The 12,234-nt window shown below is 45.2% G+C and overlaps 2 protein-coding genes across 6 annotated transcripts in view; one reads left to right on the top strand and one right to left on the bottom strand.

Annotated features, from left to right (window-relative positions):
• The window catches only part of OSBP2 (oxysterol binding protein 2), a 191,451-nt gene that overhangs the window by 95,453 nt on the left and 83,764 nt on the right, over positions 1–12,234 (top strand). The gene's annotated exons all lie outside the window — the stretch shown is intronic.
• On the bottom strand, positions 4,261–4,905 carry LOC128583458 (nucleophosmin-like). The gene has a single exon (XM_053587655.1). It carries the CDS (start codon positions 4,813–4,815, stop codon positions 4,261–4,263), a length of 555 nt encoding a protein of 184 aa, XP_053443630.1. The 5' UTR covers positions 4,816–4,905.

Genomic DNA, 12,234 nt, shown 5'->3' with positions numbered 1-12,234 from the left:
ATGAATAGATAAACACAATGTGGTGTGTCCATACAATATTAGTCAGCCGTTGAAAGGAAGGACATTCTGATACATGCTATCATATAGATGTTTCTCATTTTTAAAAATTATCAATCAAGCATTTTTATTATTTCATTCTCTCCTCTATTTTCATTTGTACCTTTTTAAATGAAAGATTATAATATGAATCTCCAGTACATTTTTATCTAATTACTATTACCACTTCCCAAACAATTTAAGAACCTCACAATAGTTAAATTTCATTTTTTCACTATCTTCATGTCATGTTTTTACATATTTTACTCATACGTGTATAATTTCCACAAAGCATTATAGTTGCCATTATTGTAAGCAATCAATACTTATTTACGCCTAACTACATTTAACAAGACATTTCTAAAGTTCTTTATCCCTTTCTGCATTTCTGTGCCTCCATCTGAGATCATTTTCCTTCCATTTAAAGAGCTCCTTCAGTGTATCTGCTGGCAGTGATTTATTTGCTTTTGTTTTTCTCTGAAAACATTTTTGTTTTATTTTAATATGTGAAGGATATTTTTACTGGGTATAGAATTCAAGATTCAAGACCATTCCTTTCTTTCTTCCTTCTTTCTTTCCTTTTCTAAGCTTTAAAGATATAATATGAAAATAAAATATCTTTTTTTCTCTAGCTGCTTCTAAGATTTTTCTTTCTTTTATCTTTAGGGCTTTGATTATGATGTTCTTAGGTTAGATTTTGTTTATATTTCTCCTTCTCAGAGCTCATTGAGCTGCTTTTCTTTTATACGTGGAATCTCACTGTGTCACCATGGGTAGAGTGCAGTGACACCGTTGTAGCTCACTACAACCTCAAACTCCAGGCTCAAGCCATCCTCCTGCCCCAGCCTCTTGAATAGCTGGGACTACAAGTGCCTGCCTTGGTACCCAGCTAATTTTTCTGTTTTTAGTATAGATGGGGCTTGCTGTTGCTCATGCTGCTCTCAAACTCTTGGCTCCAAGTGATCCTTCTGCCTCAGCCTTCCAATCTTAGAGTACCAGGATTGTAGATGTGAGCCCCTGCACCACACCCTCATTGAGCTGCTTGAATTTGTGGGTTTATATCTTTCACAATCCGGAAAATTCATGGCCATTATTTTTTCCTCACCTGCTTCTGATCTTTTCTCTTTTCTCTCTTGTGGGATATGAATTACCTGTAAAACTTTTTTTATTATTTACTGTGTCATTTATATACTGTTCTGTCCTTTCTATTCTTTTTCACTATAGATATTTTTAATTGACCAGTCTTTGTGTTCACTAAACCTGTTTTGTCTTTATTCATTCTGCTGTTAAGCCTATCTAATGAACTCCTAATTTCATTTCTTTTCTTTCTTTTTTTTTAAATATGGAACGCTTCACAAATTTGTGTGTCATCCTTGCGCAGGGGCCATGAACTCCTAATTTCAGATATTATATTTTTAGATCTTAGACCGTCTATTTGATCACTTTTGTAGATTTCTTTTTTTTAATTAGATGCTTTTTTTCATTTCATTTATTTATTTTTTTGGCCAGGGTTGGGTTTGAACCCACCACCTCTGGTATATGGGGCTGGCACCCTACTCCTTGAGCCACAGGCACCGCCCCATACTTTTGTAGATTTCTAGTTCTGTTGAAATGTTCCGTTTATTCATCCATTTTGTCCTTTCCTCCTCTTTTTAAAAAACGTATTAATCTTGATTTATTTTGAAGTTAGCTCCTTGTCAATCAAGCTGTTTTTGACACTAGATTTGCTAAGGGGTTCTTCTCACTGGCTCTTGGCATTTCAGCCATCTGTGTTTTTGAAAGTTTATATTTCTCTTCTGTGGTATTTTCTTCCATTCCCTAACTGCATGGACTTCATACAGGGAGGGCACTAAGTCTTTGAGAACTTCCCAGGAACTGTGAGCACAGTTGCACAAGGCTCTGACTCTGTGATATAGCTGTTTAGCAAGGGCTGGGGGAAATGCTGGTCTCCTGGGCTGAATCCACCTCACTCCTTAGCCAGCCAAGGCTACAACAATGACATTCAGGGTTGAATTTGTTTATCCTGTTTTTACTCCTTGTATATCACAAGTTTTAAAGCATTATAAGAATAAACATATTTACAGGGAAAATAAGTTTGACATTCAACTCAGTTACCTAATATTATTTTAATTTCTCTTCACTCTTTGTTTATACACCTACTTTAGGTAAGAACCGTTGGGTTTTAAATTTTTTATTATGGTAAAATGCACATAACATAAAATTTACAGTCTTAACCATTTTCAAATGTACAGTATGGTGGCATTAAGTACATTAATATTGTTGTGCATCCCTGACCACCATCCATCTATCCACCCTCAGAACTCTTTTCATTTTGTAAAATGATAACCATTGAACAATAGCTCCCCATTCCCCACTCTGTTCAGCCCCTGGAAACCTCCATTCTACTTTCTCACTCAATGAACTTGACTTTTTTTTTTTTTTTTTTGGAGACAGAGTCTCACTATGTGGCCCTCGGTGGAGTGCCGTGGTGTCACAGCTCACAGCAACCTTCAACTCTTGGGCTTAAGTGATTCTCTTGCTTCAGCCTCCCAGGTAGCTGGGACTACAGGCGCCCGCCACAATGCCCAGCTATTTTGTTGTTGTTATTACTGTTGTTTAGCAGACCTGGGCCAGGTTCAAATCTGCTGGCCCCAGTGTATGTGGCTGGTGCCCTAACCACTAAGCTATAGGCACTGAGCCTATGAACTTGATTATTCTAAGTGCCTCACATTAGTGGAATCATAGTCTTTTTTGTGACTGACCAATTTGACTTGGTACAATGTTCTTAAGGTTTATCCACGTCATGGCACGTGACAGGAGTGACTTCCTTTTTAAAGTTGAATGATATTCCATCATATGAACAGATCACATTTGGCCTATCCCTTCATTTGTCAATGGTCATAGGTTTCTTCCATGTTTTAGATTTTGTGAGCAGTGCTGCTATGAACTTCAGTATATGAATATCTCTTCAAGACCCTGCTTTCAGTTCTTTTCAATATCTGCCCAGAAGTGGGATTGCTGGGCCATAAAAATAATTCTATTTTTATTTTTTTGAGGAATCGCCATATTATTTTCCACAGCAGCTGCACCCTTTTACATTCTCACCAACACGAAGAGTTCCAAATTCTCCACATTCTTGTCAACACTTGTTATTTTCTGTTTTCTTGGTAGAAGCCATCCTAATGGGTGTGAGGTGGGGGTCTTGTTGCACTTTTAATTTGCATCTCTTTAATGATTAGTTAAGTCAGGCGTATTTTTATGTGCTTGTTGGCTATTTATATATCTTTTTTGGAGAAATGCCTGCTCAAGTCTTTTGCCCATTTTTGAATCAGGTTGAGGTTTAGGGGTTATGTTTTAGGAGTTCTCTATCTTTTCTGGATATTAATTCTTTGTCTGATATATGATTTGCAAATATGTTCTCAGATACTGTAGCTTGTCTTTTTACTCTGTTGATACTGTCCTTTGATGCACAAAATTTTAAGTTGTGATGAAATTCACTTGGTTTAGTTTTGTTGTTGTTGCCTGTACCTTCGATCCAAGAAATCATTGCTGATTCCAGTGTTGTGAAGCTTTTGCCCTAAGTTTTACTTCTAACAGTTTTAGCTTTCATGTTTCAGTCTTCAATCCATTTTGAGATAATTTTTTTTAAGTTTTTTTTCTTCTTTTAGAGACAGGGTCTCACTGTTTTTCAGGCTAGATTGCAGTGGAATAGTTATAGCTCACTACAGCCTTGAGCTCCTGGTTCATTTGATTCTCCTGCCTCAGCCCCCTAAACAGCTAAGATTTCAGGTACATGCCACCACACTGGGCTCAAGACGCCTGGTCTTTTTTTTTTTTTTTTGAGACAGAGTCTCAGTATGTCACCCTTGGTAGAGTGCTGTGGCATCACAGCTCACAGCAACCTCAAACTCTTGGGCTTAAGCGATTCTCTTGCCAAGGCCTCCCAAGTAGCTGGGACTACAGGCACCCGCCACAACGCCCGGATATTTTTTTTTGTTGTAGTTGCCATTGTTGTTTCGCAGGCTTGGGCCAAGTTTGAACCAACCAGTCCTGGTGCTTGTGCCCACTGCCCTAACCACTGATCTACATGTGCCGAGCCAAACTCCTGTTGTTAAGCAATCCTCTTGTCTAAGCTTCCCAAAGCACTGGGATTACTGGCATAAGCCACTGTGCCTGGCCATTTTGAGTTAATTTTGGTGTATGTTGTTAGGTGAGGGTTCGACTTCACTCTTTATTATGTAGATATCCACTTTTCCTAGCAACATTTTCTTCTTCTTCTTCATCATCTTCATCTTCATCAGCAGCGAGTTCTACTTTTTTCTGTGGAACTTTGCTTCCACTTCCAGGGGCAGATCGCTTTCCAGACATACTTAAGAGTTTCACATCCTCCTCCTCTTCATCTTCTGACTCTGCATCTTCTTCCACAGCTACTAAGTGCTGCCCACTAATAGGCACAGGCCCTGAACCACACTTCAACTGTAAGACCACCGGTGGTGTTATTTCAAAGCCCCCAAGAGAAACCGTTGGCTGTACAGACATTTTCAAAGTTGCCAGTGTTACTTTAATTGGACTGTCTTCATAATTCATTGTCTCTGCTTCAATAATGTGCAACTCATCCTTTGCACCAACCCCTAAACTGACCGTTCTTAAAGATAACTGGTGCTCATTTTCATCATTATCCACCTTAAAATGATAATCTTTGTCGGCCTTTAGTTCACAACCAAAAAGATAGTTCTGAGGCCTCAAGGGGCTCATGTCCATGTCCATCGAATCTTCCATGAGGTGGTGGCACGCACTTAGGTGGGGGAGAAGGCGGACGGAGATAAATGAGTACTGCTCCAAGGAACAGCCGCGCAGGACGGAATCACTCCCCAGTTTCTTTTTTTAAATCATTATTTTTCAGGGGGGGGTCTTCAGTTTCAATGTGACCATGTCAGTGGTGTCAGTGGAAATTCTGAACTTTGTGCTAGTGGGGTGTGTGCGTGGGTATGTGTTTAGAAATGGGCTTCACTGCGTCCCTCACTGGTCTTCTGGGAAGTGAGGATGCAGACATACTTATGAATATCGAATGTGCCATAAATTAGACTATTGAAGGAATTAAATTAAAGAAATCCTTTGTCGCAAAACTCTCAAGATTTTTCATTCCTAATAAGGAAACACACACACAAAAAGACTTGAGACTGGGCGGCGCCTGTGCCTCAGTGAGTAGGGTGCCGGCCGCATATACCGAGGGTGGCGGGTTCGAACCCAGCCCCAGCCAAACTGCAACAAAAAATAGCCTGGCATTGTGGTGGGTGACTGTAGTCCCAGCTACTCAGGAGGCTGAGGCAAGAGAATTGCCTAAGCCCAAGAGTTGGAGGTTGCTGTGAGCTGATGCCACGACACTCTACTGAGGGTGACAAAGTGAGACTCTCTTTTTTTTTTTTTTTTTGAGGTAGAGTCTCACTTTATCACCCTGGGTAGAGTGCTGTGGTGTCACAGCTCACAGCAACCTCCAACTGTTGGGCTTAGGTGATTCTCTTGCCTCAGCCTCCGGAATAGCTCGGACTGTAGGTGCCCACCACAACACCCGGCTATTTTTTGTTGCAGTTTGGCCGGGGTTGGGTTAAAACACGCCACCCTCAGTATATTGGGCTGGTGCCCTACCCACTGAGCCACAGGTGCCACCCCTCTGTCTCTTAAAAAAAAAAAGACTTGAGACTCTAATGTTCACTTGGCAAATACAGGGTGTTTGGAAGGTGATTAGGGTCCCCATCTGATGCCTGTGACTCTTGCAGCAGGTAGCCTATGTAACCTGCAGCTCCCAGGTTGTCTCTTGTCTTTGTGTTTTGACAGTATGCTACTTTAAAGAAAAAGAGGAAAAGGCTCTTGGAAGTAATTTTCAAGTAAAAGTAGTGGTTTTGCTCATTTTTTTAAGATACCACTGCAGGAGCCCCTGCCTCCTGCCGGCCACATTTGCTAAATTGCAAGTGCCCACTCCTGCTCCAGCTGTGCCCTTCTTACATGTTTTCACTCATGCTCTTTTGTAGCAGCCATGGTCTGTGTATGGATAAACAGAGTCCTCTATACCTGTGTGGACAGCATTTATTAACCTTGACTTGAGTTAATTCACTTCAGTCTTCCCTCTTCAAACTAGGGGCTCACCACGTAGTAAAAAGGAAGAGGTCTTTGGATTTGAAATAAGGAGACATGTAAAAATTTTGGTAGCTTTAAACAGAATTAGGAAGGAGTTCCCAGTTTAGTTCAATATAGGGAGGGGTCTTCTCATCTGGACTCCAGGAAGGCCTGAGGGAGGCCAAGAAGTAAGCAGGGCCCTGGGGTCATGTCTGTGGATTCCCCTCTGCCTGTTCCTGGCAGGCTGAGTTATTTCAGACTTGGAACCAGAGGGAGCCCAATTCCACCCCTCATATCCCAGAGGAGAAACCAAGGCTCTAGTGGTCTGAGTCGTGTTGCTAGTCTGTGGTAGAGACTGTCACAGAGACTGTCACTTTCAAGTCTGGGACCCCTATCTCAGCTTGGGACTGCCCTGGTTGGGACCAAGGAGCATAGGGATTTGAACTGAAATGAAAAAAAAAGAAGTGGTTCTTCCAGATGTCACCAGTCTCTAGCAGTCTTATCTGTTGGTTGATTGACATTCTGGCACCAAGCTTTGGTGGGAAGGAAATTAGATTCCAGGTGAGCCTGGGATTTCAATGGTCCCTTCCCCCTAGATAATTGCCTGTAACTGGTTCTTTCCTTACAACTCCAGGAGGTATGACAGTGGAGAAATGAGGGCTTAAGCCACGGGCCATCCAAGGCCCCCTCCTCTGCTGGGCCCAGGAGAAGGGCCAGCCTCCTGTGGGCTTGTTTAGGCTGAGATAGCACCCTTAGTGCTGGCTCAGGTTCCCGGCTCTGCTTGGGCATTTTAAGAGGCTGAGCTGCACCTTCCACCACCAGCTTGCGTCCTGTCACACAGAGCTCACCTGGCCTATCCGGCAGGAGAGGAACACTAATCCCAGCTTGGGGCAGGGCTGGCGGAGATCTGTCTAGTCCTCCAGGCACCCCACTAGTGGCCTTCTGCAGGCTGTTCGCTCTTGGAGCGGGACTCTGGCGGGGGCGGAGGCGGCCTCCTCTGGCGGGTGGGGAGGAGGCTGGAGAAATGAGGAAGCAGCGCGGCACAACCCTGCCGCGCTCAGGCTGACTGGCCAACGGGGCACCCCGGGGCTCGCAGCTCCCCAAGACTTGGCGGCGGCTCTTGGGAGAGCACAGGCTGGACGCTGTCCGTGGTGCTGAAGCGGCGGCCGCGGCGGGGAGGCGGGCCCGGGGCCGCCGGGCCACACACACCCAATCCCGAGATCGCCTTCCTTCTCCCCGGCTCGGAGTGGCGGTGGCAGCCAGCACTGTACCCAGATGGACTGAGATTGAGGCGGCGGGAAGGCGACGTCGGTGCCGGCAGCTGTATGAGCCCCGGCAGCCTCAGGGCAGGACTCACATCCACACCCGGGAGCCCCTCCCTGGGGTGAGTCAGGGCAAGCAGACCAGGGATGGGGTGGACAAGTCCTGGGTATGGGTTCTCTTGGGCTTTAAATTTTTCCTTCAACATTGTAAATTTTTTCCAGCTCAGATCTTGAGCAGCTTACAGGGCTGAGGGCAGAGAGCTCAGCCCCAGCGCTGTCCTAGTCCTGGAATAGAGGGCAACCCCCTCTGTCTTCACAAGCTAGGGGGCACAGGGTTTCGACAAAAATACATCAGTCATAAGGCATGTCCTCCTCCCCACTCTGGGTGCTGCCCAAACCAGGGTACCAGGAAAGGCTGTTTGCGTAGGGTTATGTCACAGGGGTGACATTTCCCCTTCTCCGGGCAGGGGACTGGCCCTGGGTAGCCCAGCCACTAGAATTTGGCCAAGACAGAGGGCCAGCCATCTTTTAGCAGAGAAAAGCAGGCTTTAGCCTTCATTGGACTGCAAGTGATAAGTCCTTTCCCTGTCTCCCTCCTGTCTTCATAGACACCTGAGCTGCCATTACCAGGGCTTCAGGGTGAGAGTCACTTCAGTGCACCTGGCTGTTGTTGCAAATGAGCTGGACTCAGGCAGAAGAGCTCTGGAGTGAATATGGGGCAGCCTTTCCGTGTGTGTGTGTGTTTTCCCAGAACACCAAGAGGATTTTAAACTCCAGTGGTGCTTGTCATAGGAAAAGCCCTTCTCCAGCCAGCCTGTGCCTCTGAGTAAGCAATTTGGGGTCACGCTGGGCAACTACCCAGAGAAGCCTTGGGCTTCCTCAACCCTTAAAGCTACCCCCTCCTGCCTTGCGCCATCTGCTGAAGGAGATGTGTTTAAACTTGATGGGTCACCTCTGCCTTCGATCGTACCAGCATTCGGTTCCCATCTCCATCACCTGGCAAGGTCAGACAGATAGACCTCTTACCTCCTAGAACTGGGTGGGTGGGCTTCAGGAGGGGTCTTTACTGCATAGAAAAGGGGGTTTTGGTGTGAAGGGGAGGAATAGAGGAGAGGGACCACCAGGGCCCTAAAGAGGTCTAGTTGTGCTAGATTCCAAGCAGTGTGAGCCGCCTATTCTAACCCAATGGATGTAAAGGAAGCTTCTGAATTTCACAGTAGAGAACTGAGATCTGTGTTTTGTTCCGTCTGTTTAGTCTAAGCTGTGTGCACCAGAAATGACTCTGGTGGGCAGCTTCCTTGGATCGTCAGATGCCATATGGTGCTGATGAAATGAAAAGAGAGGTGGGGAAGATATGTGAGATGATGGATGTACTGGTTTTAGGGTCAGCGTGAGCTGCAGTAGTGCTGCAGTGCTGATGGAAATGCATGCCAAGAATATGTTAGCATTACTTGCATAAAGCAGGTCACTTGGTACCCAGGTACCATTTGTCTCTCATCAGTGTTCTATAGAAAGGGAAGGTCATAAGGGAAATGTTTATTACTGCACATCTGACATATACTCAGTTTACATTATCCTTGATTACTTCTTTCCACCCATAGTTTTTTTTACTGACCATACAAACACCTGGTATTTTGGCTGGATGAATGAACCCCTTAGAGAATTGTTACCTGGAAGGATGGCTGACTCATGACTGTACTTTGACATCCTTGCCAACTTATTTCATAAAATATAAAGTCCCCAGAAGTACAATGGTGGCCATCTAGGCAGTAGGGTCTTGTTTTTGTCTTTGGAAAACAGTATATTTGAGCTGCATAAGTTACTTGTTTTGAGAATTACACTTATAGCCCAAAAGTTTTCTGTAGTTAGATTAAGTCAGGAAAAAAATACATATTTACACAATTTAGCATGCTCCATACCTGTAATGCAATCACGATACCTATTTTTACCCATAGTCTGAGCAACTTAAAACCTCCTCAATAATTAAGGTGGGATCAGATTCTCCTCTGTAACTGAGGATAATGGTATTTGAGGTTGACCCTGGGTGATTGATACACTGTTGCAGATCCAGCTTGCAGTCTCTGCTCACACCCTGCTTCAGAAGTCCTAACTTGGTTGTATCACATGCAAATCTACATGTATACGTGGTTATAAAATGTGTATGAAAAAATATGAACAGAATCTTTCTATCTGGATTTCTTAAAGCAGAAAATAAAGATGTGGTGATGAATATTTGACAATAGAACAAATTTCATTTTGGTGAAAGCAGCTGGGTTTCTGTATGATAATGAGCATTAGCAATGGTGATAAGAGCTGTGTGAAAAGAAGTTCAGCTTTGTAGATCGAGAGACCTGAATTTAAATTCTGATTCTAACCCGTTATTTACTGTATGCCATGACTTAGCCTCTATAAGCCTTGATTTTATCATTTATAACAGAGACAGCAGTACCTGAATTAAGATTAGCTCAATAATATTCTTAATATTTCTTGCCATTGTCTCCCTCCACTGTGTATTAAAGGAACATGAATGTGTACACAAAAATCCTCTCAAATTTGCGTGTATACTCAAACTGTTAAGACCAAGAAAGGACTCGCGGCTTACCTCAAGGTAGCCTGGTCCTGCTGGAGGTGGCATTCCCAAGGTAGATACTGTCCTTGGGTCTGCTATGATGCAGGGACTTTTGCTAGCCAGCAGTGGAGCAAAAGGACAAAGGAACTGTTCCCTCTAGGAGAAATGAAGCCTAAATGCCACAGGCCTAGTGGGGTCCCTCTTCAGAGAAACCCCTTCCAGGAAAGGCTTCATGGCAAGGGAATTTTTGTTGCAGAGAGAGGCTGCTGCTGCCCCTCCTGAGGTCTGTCTTTCTGGTGCTCGTTTCCTCCAGCAATATGTGTATCTTCCCCTCCGACTTCTGTCCTGTGTGCCCTGTGGTATACTGTGGAACTGACCGTGGGCGGGTGCTTGCTTTAGGCCAGGCTTTCTTCAGTAACTCAGTCATCACAAGGACCCTGTGAGATGAGAACCATTATCATCCTTCTTACACAAATGAGGAAACTGAGGCTCAGAGAGGTTAGGTCTTCGGACCTTGGGCACCTGCCTCTCCAGCATGATGAGAGGGCCTCACAGATCAGCTGATGGCACAGAAAGGGGGAGCAACACAGCCAAAGTCACCCCAATTTTCAGGCCCACAGTCCAGTTGGTGCTGTCTCCCCGCACTGAGGTGACAGCACCCATTGTGGGGCAAGAGGAGGAGGAATAAGCAGGGGTTAAGGCCAGTTGGGCAAATCATATCAGGAGACGTTAGTGTCAGGTAGCTTTCCTTCTTGGCATACCACAGCACCCAGTCTCCACCTGTGGATGGGACTGTGACCTCAGCAGCAAGGGCAGCAGCCACTGCAGTAAACAGAGCTGAAAGAGGAAGAAGGGGTCTTGGAAATCAATTAGGCCAACCTCTCATAATATGAATGAAGATCCCGAGGCCCAGAAAGGAAATGACTCATTCATGGAGGTATAAAGGTTAGGATTGAGTCTTTATTCCTCCACCCTGGACAGAAGCCCCCTCCTAATGGGCTGCTCCATAGTATCTCTGTGGGTTGCTTGGGCGGCTCTGTCAGAAAGGGCTTCCTAAGTCCAGGGGCCTCCCTGGATCACAGGGATGCCACTGAGCTGGACAGCTCCCCCCACCTCCAATCCCAGGCATCTCCATCTGGCCCCTGCTGGTACATGGTTGTCATTTGCAGACTATGTTGATTTCCATTTTCCCTGGAGTGATGAGATAATTTAAAGGTTATTTGGTTGATTTTATAGTTCCCTTGACTTGAGACCTTTCTCCAAAAGCACCCACTGCTAACAGCCTGGGTACCAGGCACTAATATAAAAAGATGCTCTTGTTGCCTATAAATTTGAATTATTTACAAAGTGTGTGTGATCTCTTATAGCTGCTTTGCGTGTGCACACACACCCTGCCTCAGTGGTTACTTAATGGGTGTACCCATGAGCTTACTTTTTTAATTGAGCGGCATTTCATGATGCTAACCTCTGCACCGTTCAAGTAGCCACGCTCCTTTCCCTCAGCCGCCACGTTCAATTATTGGTCTTTTTCTACCTATGTCTCCCACCTTGAACCCCAGCCCCTTAGCTCCGTCCTCTCCTTGCCTCCTGAGGCCATACCCTGTCCGTTTTCCTGCCACATTTTCTCTGAATTCTGTCCCTTCCCTCAGGCCATGCTGTCACTGCCCTGAGTCAGTTCCTCATTATTGGCTGACTTTTGGCAATATCCCTCAACCTGGGGCACCCCTGGGGCCCCTTTTAGACTTACCCCTGTGTGCCTCAGGCAGATTAATCTCTTGGGAACATGGATTCTGCTGTTGTCACTACTTTCCTAATGACCTTTTCGTGGCCTGCTGCTGCCTCCAGGATGAGCACAGATGTCTCAGCCCAGCCTGGAAGGCCTTTCTGCACACCACCCCAGCTCCCTGCACTGCAAAACACAGAGCCGTGGCCTCTCTCTCTCTCTTGCAGCAGCAGCGGGGGGCTCCCCCCATGCAGTATTCTTCCTCCCACCTGGATGTGTCCCATCCTTTCCCATACCTCCTCCAAGGTACCTTCCTCCCCTGAGCTCTCTTCCCCTGCCAAGACCCAGCACGTGCTTGCTCTGTCATTCACAGGGTTCAGCTGAGTCTTACTGCAGGTCAGGTACAGTGTAGGGCACCAGTAATACCAAAATGAGGGTTGTGGGTTGAATTGTGTCCCTCCCACTCAAAAAAACACATGTTGAAATCCTAACCCCTTATAACTGTGACTGTGACTTTATTTAGAAATAGA

Source organism: Nycticebus coucang, chromosome 4 (assembly GCF_027406575.1).
Source record: "Nycticebus coucang isolate mNycCou1 chromosome 4, mNycCou1.pri, whole genome shotgun sequence".
Taxonomy (NCBI): Eukaryota; Metazoa; Chordata; class Mammalia; order Primates; family Lorisidae; genus Nycticebus; species Nycticebus coucang.
This window is presented reverse-complemented; position numbering and strand designations above follow the sequence as displayed.

Coding starts and splice junctions, on each gene's coding strand:
- LOC128583458 (XM_053587655.1), bottom strand. CDS start 4,815: ATGGAAGATTCGATGGACATGGACATGAGCCCCTTGAGGCCTCAGAAC.